The following is a 23,549-nucleotide window of genomic DNA, read 5'->3' as shown; positions in this document are numbered from 1 at the left end:
GAGGTAAGCACACCTGAGAAGACAGAGGTGTGTGAGAGAGAGAACGAGAGGAAGGAAAAGAAAGAGGGTAAATACTAAAAAGCAGAAGCTGTTCTAAGAAAATCTTCACAGGTTAAAGTCTGGAGGGGAAGAACCTCAAAAGTTAGAGTCTAACAGCTGTAGTTTTCTCATTTTCCATTACCAAGTTCAAATGTGAGGGAGTTCGCTAACTTCACCCTTGCTAGGTAAAGAACAGACCGGAGAGGCTACAGAATGTAAAGGCAACATGAAGCCATGGCAGTGACACAAGGAATGCCTTTTCACTATGCCCTCACGGGCATAAACTGGCAAGGGTCTGCCAACACCAGTTGAAACTCTGGCTCCTAGCAGTGTTTTAGATTGCTTTTCATTCCCGATGTCTTATTCTAATATTATGGTTGCTCTGTGTGATTTAAATGAATGAAACGAAAAGTGCCTTCTAATAACAATGGGCCAAATGTAGATCTTACTCAGCTTTCACTCAGATGGAATTATTATTGGCATCGATGAGGGATTTGCCTGAGTCAGGAGCAAGTATGATTTCGCCAGATGACATGTAACACTTTTCACCTTCAAAGCATTTTTCAGACGTTACTTGATTAACCCCAAACCTAAATATATCTGCCTGAGAACTTCTAGGCACAGACTAGCATCGAAGTAGGGAGATTTCTGGTGCAAGGGCTCTACCTTAGCATGTCACAGTTACATGCCCTACCAACTCCTGCTCAGGCTTTCAGTGCCTGACTGCATATCACAGCTGGAGGGTGTATCACGTATTACATAGCCCTCCAAACAACAGTGTTATTTTGCTCCCATCAGATCTCTTGCCAGTGTTGATAACCTCCAGCATTTAGAAGGGAGCAGAAAAGATCTTTTCTCTTCTACTCAAGGCAAATAATGTTATGCCCAAAATATTTGGAGCCCCTGTCCTCATCTCCATCTCATTCATAACATCTCCTGCTATCCCTAACAATTCCAGGCAGGACCTAGAGCAAGGTGCTCATTAATAAAAGGTTTCACTCTTTTCATTCATTCATGTTTCCTCTGTTTAGCTAAGCCAGTGATACTGTTGAAGGAACAAAACAAACAAAACAAAAAAAAAAAAAAGAAGAAAGGTAAAAAAAAAAGCGGAGGGGGGTGGGGGGGGGAGAGGAATGACAGCCAGGGAGGAGCCAGGAGGGGGGACAAAAAAAAAAAAAAAGAAAAAAAAAGAGCAAATTTACAGGAGTGAAACAAGATTTTAGAAAGAGAGGAGGGCAGAAACCACGAGTAGTGATATTCGAAGAGAGGTGTGTGTTAGGGGAGCAATGAGCATAAGGAAGCCAGCCTGCCTGTTCCTCCCCCTTCCTAATCATAGCCTTTACTCACAGACAAAACTCCCTCCCTCTCTCATTCACTCACTCACTTTAGGCCAATCCGTCCTCTCTCTCTCTCTCTCCCCCCCCCCTCTCTCTGTGTCTCTCTCCTACTCTGAGACAGAGTCAGAACTCTTCTCCCTGACAGCCACAAACATCTACAGCACTTATTGCATTCAGAGAGGGAACCTGCAGACAAAACTTCACAGAAAACTTTTGGTTCTCGTTCCAGAGAATTTGCTGAAGAGAAGGAAAAGCAAACAAACAAACAAACAAAACAAACCAGCCCCCAAAAAAAACTGTGCGTGAAGGGGGAGGAAAAGCAGGGCCTTTTAAAAAGGGAATCACAACAACTTTTGCTGCCAGGATGCCTTTGCTTTGGAAGAGAGGATTTTTGTTGGTGCTTTGCTGGATTATAGTGAGGAGTTCCCCAACCCCAGGATCCGAGGGGCACAGTTCAGTCACTGACTGTGCATCATGTGCCCTCGCCACGCTCTCAAAGGATGTGCCCAGCTCACAGCCTGAGATGGTGGAAGCAGTAAAGAAGCACATACTGAACATGTTGCACTTGAGGGACAGACCTAATATCACCCAGCCGGTGCCCAAGGCAGCGCTTTTAAATGCCATCAAGAAACTCCATGTGGGAAAGGTGGGAGAGGATGGTTATGTGGAAATAGAGGATGATGTTGGAAGAAGAGCTGAAATGAATGAAGTTGTGGAGCAAACCTCAGAAATCATCACTTTTGCGGAATCAGGTGAGTGCTTGAAAAATAAAACTGTAAAATATCCTTTGTGTGATAACTGCAGTTAACTACTTCTCCTCAGCAATAATGTTTTCTACAAGGTTGTAGGATGATACTTGGGGGAAGGGAGAAGGAGGAATGGGATGGGGGGACGGGACTCTGAAGGAATTTGATTTTTCTGACTTAGTCTTGGCTACAGATTACACTTGCTAAGCACAGACAGCCACACAGGGAGGAAGCTCTCTAACCAGTCTTGAGCAGAAAGTCAGGCTGCAGCGGGGTCCTCGAAACTGTGCTTGTGAAGCCAGAGTACTTGCAATAAAGTACTGAATTGCAGAGCCGGTGGTGAAAGAAAAAGGGCTGAAGCCTTTTGGGGAGTTTATCAAGACAGAAAGTGAGCTGCAAACTACCTGAGAAACAACTCTTTCATGTAAAAATTACAGTGGAAGTTATAAAATCAGATGAAGCAGCTTTAATTTTTAGAAGTGAGAGGGTTTTTCTGTTTGGGGTTTTGGTTTTTTTTTCTTTTTTTTTTAATTCAACACAGCATCTTCGGCAATAAAGAGTTGCAGGGACTGTCAGATGACTTCAATAGAACCGGTCAAGTTGCTGTAGCTGATCCGATTTGTAATGCAGACTTCTGTATACTGGAAAAAAAAGATTCTGTTCCTAAAACGCTCCTGCCAAAAAAAATTGCAACCTTGGTAGGGTGTATTTTGAACTCTTTCACAGTTCTATTTTCCCTAACTCTTATACAGTAAGAGCTCAGAATATAGATATTTACTAAGTAATGGCTTAAGATTCACATCAACTGCCCTATAGGAAACAACTCTAAAGTTGTACTTTATGTCTTGTTCCTACATGAACAGGACCAGAACCTGTTTTAATTCAATGTATATGTATGTGCACATATATCTGTTAGTATATATGAGTATGTTCATACATGCATCAATAGAAGTATCTTACAATAACTCTATAATCTAACTAACAGCAACTTTTTATGATGTTGTCTAGCCAAGGCATTTTTCCTGTTGCCAAGACGGTTTTAAAAGAATGTTATTGTTTTGTTTGGTACAGCATATGGTAGGCAAAGTATGCAAAGGAACTCCAAGCATTTTTGTTTAAAAGTTTGCTGCAGCAGTATAAACAATTAAGACAACACTCAGAGTTTCCAGTCCTGAAAACCTGTTGACTCAGATGTTCTGTTTGCAGGGAAGCCATGCACAAGAAGTGTGCATGCTTTTAAGAACAGACATTCCTGCTGGCTGTCCAATTTCCAGCTGTACAAGGAGCCTTGCCTTTGGAGTCCTTGTCAATATTACACATTATCAGTTCCTTCAGTATGAAAGCTCAGGCTTTTCAGTTTTTCCATCCCTTCCGCTTCAGAAAGCAGGCAGAAGGTGTCAATGCTAGTGGTCATGAGAAGCAGGGGCAGCTCAATGCTAGTTTAGAAATGAGTTTTAAAAGCAAGGAAATCTTTAATCTCTCTATGAGTCGTATTCCCCACCTGGTTTTCAGCAGCTCGCTCTGAGCACATACGGCATGAGCAGTGGTTTCTCTTCACTGAGTGAGTCTCAATCATTTGTAAACACATTATTGTCTCTCCTGAGCTCTGACACAAAGGAATTTGGAATTTAATATATGCCTACTCAGTACGACACTCTCCAACAGCGGCTCCTGAAGCCATTGGTTCTCGGGGTCACGTGAGCAGCAAAAATCGTGCCATTGCCCACACGCTGGCCAATAGTCCAGCCACCAATCCCCCCCGCCACAAACCACCCAACACTAACACGTCACTTGCTTTGATTTACATAGTGTTGCCCTACCACTGCCAGCCAAATTAATTTAAGAACACTTATGCTATGGAGTTGCGTAGCTGAAGGAAAGGGGCATCCTCTGTGTCTCTGTGCCTTTTCTTCCCTGCTGCTGTTCTCCACCTTCATGCTAAGCCCATCCCAGAAGCCAAGGCAGGAGGTTTGCTCTGGCTCTTTTCCCCATACCTGCAAGGCTTTGATCTGGGAGGAGGGAGGAGCAATTAGCAGCAAGCAATTAGCAACCTAGAAACTGAGCTCTAGGGTTTGCGCTTGTAATGGAAATGATAACTTCACTCTGTGGAGTAACTTCAGACTGCTAAAACATATTTTAGTCTACAGCTATTCATATTTCGTGTCTTACTAACATGAGAGGATCTACCACACTTTACAGGTGCCAACACTGGCACAACGTAGGTAAACTCTATCTGGGACTTCTTCCACTTACGAACCAGCAGTATTGCATGTCAAATATTAAAGCAGTATTATTTTTCCTGTTGAGGAAAGTGAGGCAAAAAGAAGGCAAATGACATGTCATATAGGAAGTATGAGTTTAAAAGACAGGAATAGAATATAGCCACATGGACAGTCCCCACTTTTCACTCTGTGGGAACTAGGAAGAGTATGGATAAGTTTAAAAGACCAAGCAGGAGAATAAACGTGTTCCTTTCACAGTCAGGTTAATGTTCTTTCTGCTTTTAATGTGAAACTCGCTCTGTCTCAAAAGAGGGCAATAGGAAATCAATGAAAATGAACGGACACATCTCACATTGTATCAAGTAAACGTCTGTGGAAAGAGAAATAAGACTTCAGGAGTTTTGCTCCTTTGGGTATGACTTGACATAAACCAGCTACTACCCCCACCTTTCAGAAGCCACATTTACTACTTGCCTTCATAAAAATGTAGTATTTCCATCTCTCATCAGCCGTATCCTCAGGCATACAATGAAATGCAGTGAATGAACAAATAGTACCCTGTGCATGTGACTCTGGCTTGAGATGGCTATTTTCTAAAATAGACCAAAACTCAAATGAGCACAGGCTTCAGACAATTAGAGAGGAAACTAAATGCAGTGAACTTGTCTGAAGCACAGGTGTAGTTATGTCCAGGAAATCAGCAAAATAATTGGCAGGTAGTTTTCACAGCTAACAAATCCAGGCAGAACTTTGCAAAACTAATGACCGCAAGTATTGGGCAAAAGTTTACAAATGCACCCTACTGTCCTTTGGCACTCTTACAAGTAAAACATGAAAATGATTTTCTACTTGCATATCAAACTAAGATTACTAACCTTGATTAGTTCTGCTATGAGGGTTGCTGTGCCAGGGCTCTGTGGGTTACTTCAAGGTCTTAAAAATAGTCTTTTGAGGAGAGGGGTCATATAATTCTGTGACAAGCAAATCCAACAGGTTCTATAACTGAGACACCCAATGCTCATAAAATATGGTTGGCTACTAAGTCTTTCATTATTTTAAGTAGATAGCTTATTAGGCAGACCTGGGAATTTGCCAAGTTAATCTGATCCTGGCAACTAAACTACCAATGAAATGGGTTGCTAACATTAGCCCCCGAGAAGGTAACAGCAATTACTGGATAGAAATACTGAAATCTAAAGGCTTATCATCAGGAGAACTCTCAGGGGAAAAAAAAAAGAGAAGTCTGACAGCTATTTAGACAGCTTCTACCTTTTTGTATCACTTCATATTGAACTCAAGGTGAACTGACTTAATCGTGTGATACCGACTTCCATGTGCAGATACATATGTGTGCACACTTACGTCTTTTCCTAGGAAGATACCTGTTCCTATACATCCAGACTGGCAGTTCAGGACGAAAAAAAGGATGGCTCGCTTATGCCTCTGTAAATAATTTTACCGATTTTCTTTCCCAAACAAATGTACTTAATAGTCCCGATATCCGTGCTGAATAAAGAATGGCCACGAGAGGGCACACTCCAAAGGCTTTTTGCTCCACGCAAGCCAACCTTTATGCAAACTCCTATTTTACCTAATTGGATCCTGAATCCCAGAGATCTGTATGCTTATCTGCAGCTTCTCTGAGTGGAGCTCTTGTTTCTCTCTTCCAGTTCAGTTAAAAGGTAGAGATTCACTGAGTGGAAGACTGTAAGTAAAATAATACAGGAAGGAAACAGGCAAAAGGGAAAAAAATAAACTGATGCATGCTAGAAGTTCTGGAAATCTAGAGAGATCAGAAATTATCATTATTATTTTTTACAAGATACTGAGAAATGTGACTGTGAATCATCATCTGAGCTAAATTTCTCACATCTTTTTTTTTAATGCAATCTCCTTGGCTTTTAGAAAACAAGCCTATTTCCCCTCGGTTTTTTGTTGTTTTGGTTTGGGTTTTGGTTTTTTTTTTGGTTTTTTTTTTTCGCTTTGGCATACTATATCAAAGATTTCAAGTTTAGCAAACGAAAGCAAGTTACTTCCAGAAGAAGAAAGCCATTCTGTATTAATCTGTGTCATTGTAACAAAATGTAAGAATTCAGGGAGGCTGACTGGTTTGAGAACAACCTGAGAAAGCACAGATGAATCTGAGAAGGTGGGAACCAGTTTAGAAAGAGATACCTGAGAGAAAGTATTGCATGTGTCCATCTCTGTGTGTAGTCATGCATGCAGTTTTGTATGCAAATGCAGCTGGTAATTTCAGAAGATGCACTTCCCCATATGTGAGTATAAGCGCACATATATTCATATGTATGGGTCTGCCAAGGCAGGCACGCTTACACACCCATGCAGCTGTATCTGCAGCACTGTAATATGAATAGGTTCCTGCAGATAAACACATGCATTCATGTGCTCTCCTGTGTGCAGGGCGTATCTACACTGCCTACGTGTAAATGATTCATGCTGAGGTGTTCTTATATCTAGATACATCTATATGGGTCTGAAAAGGTAATCTCATGTAATGCAATACAGCGTTGCAAGATTGATTTAGGATTGAAGCTTAGTCCACTGGAAGCAACTGGAAGTTTTGCTATTCATTTCAGTGGACTTGGGATTTGGGCCTTGTTGCAGAGAAATTTATTATTTTAATGAAAACAGAGCAGCAGCTTTTGATCCACTTAATTTTAGAATTTACAACAAATTTTTACAAGTGTGTACAAAAAAAAATTTACTCTTTTATGAAAGACAGAGACTCGGTATTGTTTTTACCTTAAAATATGTTATTGGTGCAAGTGACCCTAAACTTTGCTTGAGCTATTTCAGATGTAAATGCAAAAATCAAGAACCAAAAACCTTCAAACAAACAAGCACCTTTTTTTTTTTTTCCTATCTAAGTATTTAAAGCCATGTGGGGGAAGGGCTTGCAATTTGGAAAGAACTCTAGGCTGTGGATGTAAAGTGCTTCCCTCCTGACAAAATAGCAGAGGAGAGTCAAGGTTCAACAGAACGGAATTATTTCACATTCTGAATGACCTTGTCAATGCCCCTTTGGGTTAACTTTTCAAGTAAAACGTATTTAAACAAAGTTGCTGCTGCTTTTTCCTTCCACGAATGCTCCGGGAATAGTTCTTTTTCCCGGTTTTCTTTGGTGGCTTTTTTTTTTCTCACAACAAAAATCTTTTGCTGGCAGCAAAGGGTATGTGAACATAAAGATAAGGTGTTTGTTATTTGTGGCGTAATTGCTCCTCCCTTTGTAAGAGGCAACAGTCAGGCAGTGAGGGAGCAGGAACCAAAAGTACTCAACCTGGATGACCAGTCACATATGAGGGGTGATGAATAGTTAGAATAAATTGTATGCCAGAGATCCATAGGCTGAAATGCATTCACAGAAACGGCCACTGTCTAATCATGGTAATAACACATTTGTAATAATCAGTCTGTCCAGGGGATAATTGCCAGACGATAACAGTGCTAAATTCACTAAATAAATTCTATGCTGTGAACAATTCATCTAACTCTAGTGGTCACTTATTAGTAAACATTTTGAGCAATTATCTCTCAATAACCATGCTCTTCTCTTCACTCTCTTTAGAAGAACCTTTCTAGTAACCTATTTTTTTCTGTCTCCTGGGGAACGGAAATGAGAAGTAAAGAGAAGGATGCTTTTGAATGTAATTACAGATTGGCACGCAGTACAAATTCCCCCAAATCTAAACATAGGCAGTAGTAAAGTTAGCAACTAAAAAAGGAAAAAAAAGCTTGCTTTGTATGGAAAAACAGTTCACTTACAGTATAACGTAAAAACAGTTCAAAATTAAGCAGCGGTGAAGCATGGAAATTTAAAGTAACAGTACCTTCTTACAGAGTGAGCATTTTTCAAAGGAAAATTTAAGTACTGTGTATTAAGAGGAATTAAGAATAAGTAACATTATAATATCAGAAAGGATAATCACTTTCATTATGAAAAACAAACCAGCCTTAATAATTTAACAGCATGCGATTAAAAAAAAAAAGTCATTTTAAGTATCTTAGCACTTTACTCAAAAAAGATCCTCTTAACTGTATAGCTTCGACCCTACCTAGTCTATGTGGACATACTGAACTAACAGCGCTCGATCTTCAATCTCGCTGCAAATTGCAAATAAATGAGCTTCAACTGTAGAGTTAAAGCCAGCGATAGTGAAGGAAGAATCCTTAGCCTCCAAGGAAGAGCGCACTGGAGCCACAGGCTCCTGCCGTCAGCCTAGTGTAACCTACCCCACATAGGGCTCCCCTCGCCCGTCCCCCCGTGCCTGGGCCTGCAAGGGCTCTGCCAATCCTTCCACGCTCTCCTCCGCCATGCCTGTCACCAAGCGCTTGGGAGCAGAGTGCCAGGCGTGAGCCCCGAACAGCCCTTCCAGAGGTGGAGAGGGGGGTACCTGTGCAAGTGCCCCTCTCCTTGCTGTTTTCAGGTTTCTCTCCTAAAAAGGTGTGCGAGCGCCACTGAAGAGAAAAACAGATACGAGCAAACTCTCATGCTATATATACCGATGCTACACTTTCTTTCCATTCAGTAACTCCTTCCATTAAACCTTTTACCATATATGCACTACTTCTTAGGGCTTGTATTTTTAACCGTTTCTCACAGCATTTGCCAGTGTCACTTGTGCAGCTAGACTGCTCCCCCGGCATTCCTCTTCCTGGAAGGGACTGTGCTCAGCAGTAAAGCAGAGAGGTGGCCTCTCCAAGGCTTTGGGAAGGGGAGATGAGGAAAAGCAATCAAAGGGGGCCCAAAGTAATCCCTCGTCTCCTTTTTCGGCCGCTTTCTGCTATGATAACAATCCAGGCTGTCGACATTGCCGTTTATATAAGCATGGAAGTGATGAAGGCATTACCACTGTTGGGCTGTGGGTCTTTCCACAGGAGTCAGGCAGGAGGAGCAGGATGATTAGAAATGGAAAAAGACCCTTGCAAATCAGCTGTGGCAGACGAAAAGGGCAGGACAAGAGGATAAATAAAATGTAAATTATGGAAGTTACACCATCCCCAACTTTCAGGAAGGTCTCCTTTTTATTTTCAGATAGATTAATAGTATATATTTCCAAAGCTTTGAACCTGGTCATTAACTCAGACCAAAAAGGAAAGACTGCTAAATCCCTAAGCAATATTTGGAGAAAATGAAATACAGCAATTTTTTTTTGTCTCAGAACACTTGAAGAATTTATTTTATTGTAGCACTGAACCTTTTGGAAATAAAGATCCTGTTATAAAGTGAATGTGTAATCATAATAAGTCAGATCCAGAGATCTCAATTCAGTTTTAGCACAAGCCAAGCTCTGATTTCAAAATGAGCTTGTCTGAGCATAGTGACCTCGCAAAGACTGCAGGATTCATACCATTTGTGCTGTGTGATCGTAACAAACTAGTTGTGAATGTGAAGAGAATTCAGAAAAGCTTCAGTTTTTTCCTAATGTGAAAGCATGCTTTTTCTCCCCAATTTTGCACCATTCCCAGTCTCCTTCTAAAAAGACCTCTGAAAGGGAAGGTTTTTTTTAATTACTATAAAACCTTCTATTAGCTATGCAGTTTTGAGGACTCAGGATTTTGTTTTGTCCAGAAATATTAGGCTTATATAAGCTTCCTGCATCTTTTTTCTTTAGAATCTGAATTGACCATTCGTGTGTGAAAACGCAGCTAACCACATCCAGAGAGGCTGTTATTGTAGCTAACAACCTACAGGGAGGCTGTATAAGCACATGTCCTATGCTACCTTGCTCAGGCTCACTTGCCTCAAGTAAAGAAAAAGCAGTTCAGGCACTTTCACTGTACTATTCTAATATTTTTAGTAACAAGGAAGAATTCAACTTTCACACATACAGGAACACATGAAAAACTAATTAAGAGAGTTCTTGAGGTCCTGTTTCTTTCATGTAATACCTGTCAAAAAAGAGTGGCTGCATTGCTACACTTCTGGCCAGTGCATAAGTTAATATGAATATTTACTGTTGGGGATGTGTCACTTCATAAGTTTTCAACTCCCACTAGCACGGAAATAGCAAAATGTGAAATATCATGCATTAGCACTTAACAGAATTAGGTTATTCTGTAACATGGGGCTATCTAGCTTTTCTGATCAGATGGGCCGTACGGCTTCTTCCCGTGTTCAGCCCGGTCTGCACATCACGGCTGCTTCCTTCAGAGCACACTGACTGGGCCAGTTTTCCACGTTCATGCCCAGCACAGCTGATCTGCTCATGGACAGGATCCTTCCCAGTGCCAGAACTGCTGCCTGTGCCCAGCTTGGTACATCAGGAACACAGAATAAGTTTTGCACTTCCCAGGAATATATACTTATTCCCTGCACCAGTCTGTGAGCTTTGGGGAAAGAGAGCAGCTGGGAAGAGACTGCTGGTGCCAGAATAATTTCTGCAGCTTAGTCTAAACCATCTTTTCTCCCCTCAAGGTTTCCTTGAGTAGGGACAGCAAGCAGAAGAGGTTGGATGGAGAGTCTTGTAGGCAGCATCCCACTCCTAGCAGGTCACCTGCCTTCAGGTTCCCCTGAAGCCCAGGTCCCCCTCAGGAAGGGTGTATCAGGAGTGTGCAAAGGAAAGGGATAAGCTAAAGATAGCAGCTTGCTTTAGAAGAGAGAGTCAAGGGGACGGAAGCCGCAGGCTGAATGGGTGGTCCTTGCAGGCCATAGAAGTATCCATTCTCATAGAGAATACTCTTTTTAACATCCCTACGTACAAGGCAACCAGCCTCATCGACCAGACTTTCTTTGGACTGGAGGAATGTCATTTTACATTTTCTCATGCTCTGAAACCCAGGCAGGAGTGGGATTAATGCCTATCACCTGCCCTCTGCTCCAACACAGCTGGCAGCTTTGCCGTAGTTTCATTTTCAGAATGCAAAAAAACAGCGTTAGCTGGTAAGAGCTGAGTAATGAACTTTCAGTCATTATTGAATTAATATTATTTAAAAAATAATAGAAAAACAGTAACCCCACTATGCCTCACAGCACTGGTCAGCTTGCTCTGTCTTTTCTATAAGCCACTTCCTTTTCTAAGACACAGTGCCACTAGTTCATGTAGCTCCCCGAGTAATTAATGTAACTCACTTTGGAGACTGGCATCAGCAAAGTCTGTGAGAAGCAGTTAACACAAACCATGTGTTTCCCTATCTCAGTGACAGTTAAAGGCTACAATTTCACACTCTCACTTAGAGGGAAAACAAAAACAAAACGCTGTGCCCTTTGGCCACGTTAATTCAGAAAGGTCTGTCTCTTTGACCTGGGAATGCCACCAGGGAAATCTGGATGTGTCAATGCCAGGACTTAACAGAGAAGGAAAGCAACAGGTAGCTCAAAGGGCAGCACAGCCTGCCTACACAGAAACCAGGAACTCTTCAATTTGCAAGTGAATACGAGACAGATGTCTCTTGTGATTTTGTCCCACTTCTGTCTCACCTGAGAACAGGTTAGGAGAGAGATGGTCAGGGAGCCCATACTAGTGGAGTTCAGTGGCAATGGGAAGCAAGGAGGAAAGCCTTGCTGCCATGAGAGCAATTTCTCTTGTATGCATCCAGCCACTTCAGTTTTGATCACCACTTGCCTGGTGGTCAGTTCAGGTTCCCTGACAAGGAGAACAACGGCACAGAGAACTGGGCAAACAACCGTCTGTAGCTCAAGAATAATATTCATGACAAACTGATAATTATGAACACTGTTTCTGTCTCACTAAGGTCAGATACCTGTGCATTTCAAATCTGTGACCCCAGTCCATCCTGGCCTCTGTGCTGAGAAAGAACAAAAGATGCCAACATGACTTCTTCTTTTGTCAAGAAAATTGAAAAATACCTCTCTTAAAAAAATAATACCACTGCTACCCCCCAGTTAATTCATTCTCTCTTAACTTTTTCATGCTCTAGTGATCAAATAATTAAACAGCCCTCATTATTCATTCCAACTTCTGGCAGGAATGTGAGCTCTGTATCAGAGAAACACCCCCTCACCATCATAATCATCATCATGACATCTCAGCAAGTTGATACAATTATGCCAGAGAACCATCCCCATAATTATACAGTTCTTTAGCTCATTTCTCAGGGTATTCACCATTACTATAATCACAGCGAGTACAGTGTGTTAAATTAAGAACAGGATCTACAGCTAACATCTCACAGGATGAAGAGTCTGCCTGCTGCAATTCTGAAATTCTTTACAATATAACTCTGCAAACGTCTCAAAGCTGGGGCTCATGTTTTAGTATTTCTTTGTTTTTGAAACAATTGACATTTACAACTCATTTTAGCATGCATATGAAGAATGGCATTTTACAGAGAGAGAAAGGGCAGACCTTGTTCCCACATGATTTCCAAAGAATTGCCAAAGAATTGGCAGGGTAGGAACTCACTCCCTGACTTTGGCTGTTCGGTGTGTATGGTACACACAGTCATGGACTGTTGTCACAAAAGCATTTTTGCCTTTCAGCTAACAGTGATCCCAAAGACAGCTTAGACAACTGAACTCTTAGCAGCTACTGATGCTTATTTGCCATGAGATGCTTTACATAAATGACTATATCATTTCTATAACAAAATGCTTTGGGTAAAATATGATACTGGGAAACAACAGGCAAAGAAATACTTCTGTAAAGACAGAATTTTCACAAAAGACAAACTGAGGAGGGGGTCAGGTGAAGGAAGGTTAGAACAGAGGAATCATAAAAATTTAAAGAGCCAAGTAGAAAACCTAGGGAACTTCATGCCTGTGGCGACAGTAACAGAATTCTCTCTAACAGAATGCAAGCAGACATACTAACAAGCTCTTCCTGTCTATTTCTATTTACCGTATCAGGCACAGCCAAGAAAACGTTGCACTTTGAGATTTCCAAGGAAGGCAGTGAATTATCAGTGGTGGAACATGCTGAAGTGTGGCTCTTCCTGAAGGTCTCCAAGGCCAACCGAAGCAGGACAAAAGTCACCATCCGCCTATTTCAACAGCAGCGGCAGCCAAAAGGCAACTCTGAAGGATCAGAAGATACGGAAGACAGGGGGCTGAAAGGTGAAAGGAGCGAGACTTTGATTTCGGAAAAGGCAGTGGACACCCGTAAGAGCACTTGGCACATCTTTCCTGTCTCCAGCAGCGTTCAGAGACTCCTGGACCAAGGGAAGAGCTCTTTGGATGTGCGGATTGCCTGTGACCTTTGCCAAGAGACTGGAGCCAGCCTGGTGCTACTGGGCAAGAAGAAGAAAAAGGAAGATGATGGGGAAGGGAAAGAAAAGGAAGCTGGAGAATTCACAGGAGAAGAGGAAAAGGAGCAATCACATCGGCCCTTCCTGATGATGCTTGCCCGGCACTCAGAGGACCGCCAGCACAGGCGACGGAGACGAGGGCTGGAGTGTGATGGCAAAGTCAACATCTGCTGCAAGAAGCAGTTCTTTCTCAGCTTCAAGGACATAGGATGGAGTGACTGGATCATTGCACCTACAGGCTATCACGCCAACTACTGCGAAGGAGAGTGTCCCAGCCATATAGCAGGCACATCTGGTTCATCATTATCTTTCCACTCCACTGTCATCAACCATTACCGCATACAGGGCCACAGCCCTTTTGCCAACCTCAAGTCATGCTGCGTTCCAACGAAGCTGCGGCCCATGTCCATGCTCTACTATGATGATGGCCAGAACATCATTAAGAAAGACATAGAGAATATGATTGTGGAGGAGTGTGGCTGTTCATAGACACATGTGTGCTCGAGACCCTTCTCATTAACTTGAGAAGAAAATTGTATCAAAAGCCCAAGAAGAGGAAAGACCAGACATGGTATAACCTTTTTTTGAATGAAACAATCATCGGAAATAAAAGCAAAAACAAAAGAGAGAGAAAAGAGAAAAGAAAAAAAGACTTATGGAGGATCAGAAAAGACTTCAGCTATAAAAAGGATGAAAGCTTCATGAACCCGGGCTTGAATGAGATACATCTGAATGGTGGTATGGGTTGGGGATTTCCCCTTCCTTTCAGTATGCTCCTTATCTTATTACATAGTATATTAAACATTAGTTATTACTAGGGGAGTTACGTTCCCTCCCTTAGTTACCCATCAGTTCAAGCCGTGGTAGCAGCTCATCTAACCTGCAGCAATTTGGACTGAGTCCAAAATGTCACTGAAATTCTTTGAAAAGCCATGTGTATGAACACTACATTCACTGGCACTTTCCCCTCCAAATTTACTGAGGAACTGAGTAGGTGTGTAGTGTTCGTGTGTGTATATATATGGCTATGTATTTATATACATATCTCTATACATACAGACACTAGACACATACATACACTTAACATTGGTAAAGGGACAATATTGTGCAGGTGTATACACCTTCATCTTCTGCACTACATTTACAAAAAAAAAAAAGAAAAAAGGAAAAAAGAAAAATGAAGAAAAAACAGAATAAGAAAAAGAACGAATGAAAGAATAAAAGTTACATTTTGTAAAGGTGCTTACAACGTTAGAACTATGCAACCTAGTTGGTTTGAAACTGTTTACCTGCGAAAGAAAGAAAAAAAAAACAGAAAGACTTTTTTTTTTTCTAAATGGAAATAACTTGTTTTAAAAAAAATTCTTCAGTGAGAGATACTTGAAAGGAACATGTTTGTCCAGTTACTGGAGCCAAACATTTCTATATTTTGTAAAAAAAATTTTTAATCGTTTACTATTTGCACTACAATGGTGTCTGACCTGTCTAATTCTTATTTAACAAATATTTGCAAGGGAGGGTGGTTGGGTGTGGGAGGGGTTGAGAGCTGCACTTATGTGAGCTATACAAGAACTGCTACAGCACACAAAATAGCTATTTTTATTATTATAATAATTATTATTATTTTGTACCTTAAAATGAATAGACACATACACCAAAGACATTTGTGCGAGCCTCTAAAAAGTCTGTTTGTGGTTGGTACTATTCACCTGTAATAAGTTAGGGTTTGAATAAAAGGTCAGTGGGTTGATTACATTCAGGCTAGAATAAATGTTAACCAGTTAAATTCAAACAGTGCCCTCAACAGAAAGTTGCCATTGGAAGTAAGTCCAGAAAAGCCCTGGGATTTGGATCCAAGGTGTTCCGATCCGAGGTCCAGCTAAGCGTAACTGTACTCTTTTGCATGTACAACACTAAAATTTGTCCCTGATGCACAGAAACAGTGCATTATTGGGAAACAACTTTATGCAAGGTATACACACATATATATGTATATATTTCTGTATGTATATATGTATGTATACACAAGGTATAAGCACTTCTGGCTTCACTTTAATGTTCTTAAAACAATGAATGTTTGTGTGCAAAGCACAGTATGTTCAAAGACTGTTTGCTTGTTACTACCAAGGGGGAGGCTACATGTTCAAGATGGTATTTGTGTGAGAGAAAGCTAAAGTACTGGTGTACACTTAGAAAGTCTTGATGTAAAATTGGAAGCAGCTTTGGGCCCTGCCCACCATCACCCGTGCAAATATGCAGAAAATGGCAGTTGTGGCAGGATTTCTGTTTGAAATGCAGTCTTCAGCAAAAGACTGGCTGTCTCAACCACCACCCTCTAGCATGACAACTCTTAATGGGTTTGCACATTACCTGTAAGACCTAATTTTCAGTGTCAACACCTAACCTGAAGGGTCCAACCCATAGGGCATAGGTAGATAGTCTTTTTAAAAAAATTCTATCGCTGTCATATTTAAAAGAATGTTAAAGTTAAAACATTTGTCTTTGGGTAGGGGGAGATGATAAGAGGGAATGGGAGAAACCTTTAGGCCCTGTTTACACTGAATTTGATAACCCTGAGCCTGAAGCTTCAGACTCTCACAAGTTTGCAGGACCAAGCCCCTGTTAGCTGGCTTCTGATGGGACAGGCTTCAAAACACCTATCACAAAAAGAAGCACTAACATGGCTCCCCACCTTGTTGAGAGCACAGTCTGTAAAAAAAAAAATAAAAAAATAAAAAAATAAAAAAAGATAGCACAATTTAACCCGGTCACATTGGCTAGGGATAGCATGTTAGCACCTTCATGGCGAGAACTATGTTTAAACAGTGTAATCAGGGCCTTCATTTTTTGTCAGCCAAAACTGTTTGTGTGTGCATGTGTGCGTGGGTGTTCTCTGTGTGTGCATATGTATGTTCGCATGGGCGCATGTCCGTATTTGTACGTATCAATACAGATTTAAAAAAAAAAAAAGAAAAAAAAAAGAAAAAAAGAAAGAAAAGAAAAAAAAGCCCTTTCCTCTGTTAAATAGATATCAACATACATGCTTATAGCTAAGTTTTCTATCTAATTTATTCCACAGTATTTAGATTGCATAGTACAGCTAATGGGTTATACATTTATGTAATTTTTATACAATGCATTTTTTACAGACTTGTTTGCAATTTGGAAAAAAAAAAAAATTAAAAATTATAACAATTGGGTAAACACTAAATTTGTCACTAAAGTATTCTGTAAAATATCAAGGCTTTCTGATTTAAATTATTTGCAGAAGTTTGTTGGGTTTTTTGTGTTTCCTTCCTGGGGAAAGGGAGGGATACCAAATGCTAGCAGAAAAAAAAAAAGAAAAAAAAAAGATGAATAACTAATTTATCTTTATAACTTAAACAAACCAAGTTCCTGACCGTGCTTCATTTGAAGCAAATGGCAGAATTACTGCTGATTTTTCTAGCAGTAGAGCCAGGCTCTGAAACAGCAGGAGCAGGGACATAGTTTGTGACAGTTGTTGAGGAAAGTACTTTTTCTGTCACTGGTCTTTAGACTTGAGCTTAAAATTGGATACATTGTCCCAGAACCCTTACTCATGTCAACAGGCTCTTTGACATCTACTGGTCTCCTTACAAGATTAGTAAAACGGCTTACATGAGTAAAGGTAAGCCAGGGTGAATGACAAGTTTCTTTTGCTGTGGGCAGTGTGAAGGGAGTGAAAGAATTTTGAATGAATGGCACCATATCCAACATTGTTTAATTCAATTATTTAAACCAGGCTGCTTGCATCATGGTTGATCTCTGAACATAGTGGTAAGGGGAAGCAGGTGAGATGGCTCATGTTGGTAAAAATTATTCTCAAGTGTGATTAATTAGAAAGCGTTGGAGACCTGAAATCCCAGCACCTTCCCCTAAATGACAATGGCAAAACTCCCATTGGCTGCAAGCAGAGTACGTCTAGACTCACAATTTTCCTGGCCAAAGCAGAAATAGCCTTTAAAAAGAAGTCTGATGCTGAGTTTGTTACCAGCTTTTATGTGGTGAATGGGGACTGGCCCTGGAAAACATGAGACCAGCCTGAGACAACATCCAAGTGGGGAAAGAAGACAGGATTTTAGATGTGGTGGGCATCCTCCATGATAGATACACCAAAAACAAAAGAAGGTTTTCAAATTAAGAAGTAACTGTTCCTAAGCCCTGCTTTTTAGCTTTCATTTGTGTATGTATACTAGTCACAAATTTTAAAGGTTTCTCCCTCCAATCTCCAGATTCAGTCATGGGGTTTTGATTTGTGGTCAGAGTTATTTAAAGTAGGGGGAAATGAAAAACTGTATGATAAAATAAAATAAGAAATCGGGATGTTAATCAAGACTGACTGATTCCACCAAAATACCCCACCCCTGATAATTTTATTTAATTAAATCTGCATGTACTTAAAATAGCATTAGAAATTGTTACCATATTTAAACAGTTGTTCAAGGGCATGCAGTCTCAAAAATTACTTCTCCTTTCAGGTATGACTATACCAAAAAAAGAGGCTTTTAACTGCTAACACATTCCTTTCCATATAACCTACTTCCTGTTTATATTGAAAATGTATTTTCAGTATATATTTAATCACAGAAATGTATTTTTTTAGTACCTCCACATTCTTCATGCTTCACAGTTGACCACATTTGGTAGTCTTTCCCTCCCTCCATGTCAGATGCTCATTGGATACAAGGCCTAGGAAACTGGCAGAAGTGCACGTTAAGATGTTTCTTTGTGAGGGCTGAATGTATTTGTATTCTTAGGGTTTAGCAAAAGGAAATGCTTACAGATGCTTATAATTATTCTGCACTCATATATCACAGCAGAATACTGATCTAGGGCTCAAAACTGTAGAACTGAGTGACATGGGAGTTTTGTCATTGACTTCAATAGAAACAATCTCTTACCAAATCATTGCAAATAGGACTCCGTTCTATATACCTGCTTTTTTTTTTGTATTTAGTTGAGATTTAAGTCATCAAGTTCACTTAACTGTGACACCGCAAAGCCGGATAGAGGCTAGCAATATCTCTGAGGCAGAGAAGTTGAGGCATTTGTAAAATTTTTATCGACTATAGTTACTCATGTGGAACAGTGCCTTACTCTGTAAGCAATGCTGTTGATTTCAGAGGGTCTCCTTTCCTAGAAAGTTACCAGTTAGCATCAATGAAGTGAGCAAAATCTATTTCTAGAGTGTAGGCAGAAGAGATGTGATGGAAATGATTAAGTTCTTAAAGTTAAAACTCATGTCAATAGTGTGCATCAATATAAGAATCAGATGCTAATCACTTTCCTTACACTGAAAAAAGCTTTACTCCCCATCTGCTCTCACTGCATTACATGTGGAGCAAAGAGGTTTTCAGTATGAGGAAATAAAATAATATTATGACCTTTCATGAACAACTATAAACAACTTTTTCATGGGCAGAAACAAACAACACTTCTGGGTTATATAGCTATTTATTTTTTGAGATATAGTGGATCTGTGTTAATTCTCAATGGGTTTCTTTGTATTTAAATACTTTCAGAAACAATACATCGACGATGGGTTGAAGATATATATATGTATGTATATATACATATCATATATATATCTACAGTATATATATACACACACAACTATATATATATGTATATACATATATATATAAATTATGAAAGCCAAGATATTATGAAGCCTATTTTGTTTTTATCATTCTGTGTTTTGTTGTTGATATTATTATTATTATTATTATTGTTATTATTATTATTTTGCATACTACATGCAGTGCTTTAACCAATGTCTGTTCGGCTAATGTAATTAAAGTTGTTAATTTATATGAGTACATTTCAACTATGTCAATGGTTTCTTAATATTTATTGTGTAGAAGGACTGGTATTTTTTTTATTTACATTATGTTTAAAGAGGTAACAGTTTGATATGTTCTCATTTGTTTATATTAGAAGTTATTTATTTTCACGGCATTCCGTCTGGTATTTTGATATTTGGAAGGCATGCTACCTATACTTTGTACAGTTAGTGGGCAGTATTCAGCAGCTCCCAGTAGATTTTTAGGCCCTATGTTAAATAAAAGACCTGTTTGGGATTTTTATTTTAGATCTTTCCTATTGGTTTGCCAGGACCACTCAGTGCACTTATTGCCAGACATTCTGCCTGCGTGACCAATTTATTCCTACTGTATTTACCCAGGACAGAGAACCAAAACCACCTCTGGTGTAAGTCCAGTGACTTCAGTGAAGTTATACCAGAGATGTATTTGGCTCACAGAAAAAAAAAAATGCTTGTACAAATTAATGCAAAGAAAAAGCAGAAAGAAAGAAAGAAAGAGTCTTTGCATTTGGAAGAGGATTTCACCGTATTAAAAATGTTTGGGTCAGCTACTATTTTATTTTACTTTGTTCTTTTTGTTATTTTGCTCTTTCTTATACAACAGCAGCAACAACACAAGTGAAATAAATAAAGGGAGTTTCACCAAACGTTGTGTAATCGTCCCTTAATATGCATTCCTGGTTGGGAAATTCACGGGAGCTGGGGAAATAACAGAAAAAATTTAGCCTTAGAGGTGAAATATGTGTGTGCCTCTTTGAACTGAGCAGTGTGATGCCTTTCTCTTTAGTGTGACTATGCTAAACAGACATTCAAATTCATGGCCTTACATGTAATGGAATTTTAGATTGTTCACTTCTCCTTGTGAAACACACCGAGTACAAAAGCTAAAGCCAACTGCAACTTCTCTTTGCCTGCAGGCTGTTAGGTCTTCAACTACCATCACCACAATTCCCTTGAATAACCCAGAATTAGATGCCTACACAGATAAAAGGAGAATTTGTATTACCGAGACAAAATTGTCAGTTCACAAGTGCTAGTTTATAAATTGATTAGTAGTCAGATGAAGTGATCAAAGAGGCCTGATCACAGGCAGCTGATCCCTGGTCTGAGTGAGAAATCATCTGAATACTCTCATATTTGAAAAGAAAGTGAATTTATGAAGGGTTTTCACCAGCCATTGCATTCCTACAGCAATAAATGGACTCCTGCTACATTCCAGTGGGGTGAGAATCAGGGAACAAGAATTTTGAGGTTGATCTTTAAACGATTATTTGCACGGTGCTCAAGCGCAGGCCACCGCAACTATAAACAGGCCTTTTAATAATAAGGCACTGAAAGCCTTTCTACAAAGGCTGGAGAAGTGAATTGCCTTCCTCTTACTGAGAATACGTTTTCAACAAATCAATGCAATCAGAGCTAAAGAAAGACTTTGTTTTGGATCTAATTAAGACATGACTGGATATTTGCTTTCTTTCCTTTGTTATGACCACTAATATTACTGTTATTGCCAGCAAGGACAAATCCAACTGGATTTGGAAGTTGCTCTAAGAGAATAAAATCGTAAGGGCTACTTGATTCCAACTACTATTGTGTTAACCTGGTATATGTGAGGCTTACGCTTCTTGTGTAAAATGGGGAGTTATCCTTTCTCTGGCATGACATAAAGTGCAGTACTTGATGGTGTAATCCAGATTTTTTCAATCTTCTCTAGCCATTTGATTTTCTTTTTGTTTTAAGAATGCTATTGAGAACTGTTGCTATTGTACAGGCTTGTTGAAATGCCCCATCTGAAAAGAACAGTGGAGAACTAAGAGCTGTCTTTTGCATGAGCAAAACAATCTGCTAAAAGTGAAAAAAAACAAACCCTGTCCTAAACAAATTAAACCATGCTAATAATATACAGACAAAGGCAGATAATGCCAGATGATCTTGCAAAACAGATACACAGATAGTGTCTACTCAGTGTGGATTTCCTACCTTAGAGGAACATCTTCACACTGCTGCTTGGCTACTGAGTCACTGGGCTAATTTCAGTGCATATTATGATTCTTTCCATGCTTCTCCCAGGGCTAACAGAGTCTATGTTTTGGTAGTCTCAATGGCTGCCCTCAATGATCCCTTTCTTACTTAAGTTTGTCTGTCTCCCTGAAATACAACCGCAGACTGATTTCAAGTACTGCCTAGGGCTCAGAGTGACTGTCCTCCCTTATACTGCTGATAGAAATATAGCACAGTGATCAAATCCACGGCTTGAAATACCTGCTGCCCAGCTTCTATGACCTCTAGGCATTTCATGGTTTCAGAAGAGCTATATTACACATTGTCACCATTTGATCACATCTCTCCTGTCTACTATTGCTTTTCATCAGCTTTGCTAGAATTACATTGACTGGAAAAATAGTGCAGAAAATAATCAGCTGCTAGGGCATCCCAAATCCTCTCTGCAGGATAGAGTTAAGTGAATGGTGAAGTCTCCCCTTACTTTGCAGCAGCCAGCAACTCCAAGCACCCGAAGTGGAAGAGCTGGGAGAAAGGTCCACATGAGTACACACTATATGTGTATCTTTGTCTTATGAGGGCAGTGAGAGGGAATAGGTTTATTTTTTCTTTCAACAGTGACATTGCAGCTTACGGACACAGTGGCAAATTCAATGTATGCATTGAAACACCACATCAGGAATAACAATTATTTAATATGTCTGACTCATCCAGTCCCTATTGCCTGAGAAAGTTACTCTGCTTCAGAGAAGACAGAAATGTATATCACCAGAGTTATGGCCTCCAGAATTTCATATAACAGCGGACAAAAACAACATAGCAGCTTTATTCAAACAAGAAAAACATTCAGAGGAAAGTTGGCAAGAGATACTAGCAGAGGTCCCTAGAGGGGCTCTTGAGCAGACTGCTCCTCCACAACTTACGCACACACAAGAATGCCTCTTATGGCTGCATTAGGATGTAGTTTATAGGCCTGGGCTTGATCTTAATGAAGTCAGCAGGGTATTGCAGACCTGGATGGCTTAACTGAAAGTAAAATTAAGTCTTATTTTTTGAGAAAGATCACTGAGTATAAGAGAGCAAAGGGTAGGATGGTAGATGGTATGGGAACTTTAATGAACCACATATGAGAGTGATCAGAGTTTGGAAAATGTGAAGATAACTTAAATCAGGGTAGAAGTAGAAAGACCTCCAGTTACAGAATGCAATTTCACAGGTTCTTTCTACATAAGGAGCCCATTCAAAGGTCTAAATCTTACTTCTCACCTGAGTTGTGTGTCTTCTGCACTGACAAAGCCATTCCCAGGGTCATGCCAGCCTCAGAAATGGTGCAATGCAGGAAGGAGACGCAGCACCACTTTCAGGCACCAGACACTCACTGCTATTGCCACCCTGAGAGTGTACAGAGGCCACAAATCTATCTAAAGACTGGGCAGACAGATTGGTTAACAAGTGACAAATCAAACTATTTCAATTTTCTGAAATTTCTAGCACATGACACAACCCTGATAAGCAATTCAGGCCTGTCTCAGCACTGGCAAGTTACCTTAGCATGAATCAGGTTTAAATTTGTCATGCTTTCAAATGCATACCTTTTCGTGCAAATCCTACTCCTTTCTCACGCTTTCAGTTGACAGCCTGGTCATTTGTACACAGCTGTTGTGGCGAAATTGGCTCTAGCTTTAGGCTTCTCCTCTCCATTCATATTTCCATAGCTTAAGAAAATACTTTCAGGCACAGGAGCTTTATGCCACCCCCACATGTCTGGGCAGGAAGGAGAAAGATCAGATAAGTAAGTTAATTCTGCCAACAAATAAAAGATGTTCTCTATGGATAGAAACTCCAGGTTCAAGCAGAAGAAGCCTGGTACTAGGCCTGTCCTGCCAGTGACCCAGCCTGGGTACCAAGAGGGTCTGCAGTACTGGGAAAGAGCAGAGGGACTGCAGGGAGAGGAAATGCAGCAACGGGGGAGTGGTTTCAACTACTTCCATGCAGTAACTGTCACATCAGGTCATGATGCAGAGATTAAATTTTTTGCTCTCACGAATGACCTGGAGCAGATAGGCAGGAAATCCACAAGAGAAGAAGCAAACTGCTATGCAGAACCGGGCTCAAGAATCTATTATCCAAATATTGG

General features: G+C 40.2%; 1 protein-coding gene across 1 annotated transcript; it reads left to right on the top strand.

Annotated features, from left to right (window-relative positions):
* Positions 1-1,472: 1,472 nt before the first annotated feature.
* INHBA (inhibin subunit beta A) lies at positions 1,473-20,001 on the top strand. Its single transcript, XM_010130100.2, has 2 exons — positions 1,473-2,128; positions 13,172-20,001. Exons 1-2 carry the CDS (start codon positions 1,741-1,743, stop codon positions 14,056-14,058), a joined length of 1,275 nt encoding a protein of 424 aa, XP_010128402.1. The 5' UTR covers positions 1,473-1,740; the 3' UTR covers positions 14,059-20,001.
* The last annotated feature ends 3,548 nt before the right edge of the window (positions 20,002-23,549 follow it).

Source organism: Chlamydotis macqueenii, chromosome 2 (assembly GCF_036417535.1).
Source record: "Chlamydotis macqueenii isolate bChlMac1 chromosome 2, bChlMac1.mat, whole genome shotgun sequence".
In the NCBI taxonomy this organism is placed as follows: domain Eukaryota; kingdom Metazoa; phylum Chordata; class Aves; order Otidiformes; family Otididae; genus Chlamydotis; species Chlamydotis macqueenii.
The sequence above is the reverse complement of the archived record's forward strand: the minus strand, read 5'-3'. Positions and strand labels throughout refer to the sequence as shown.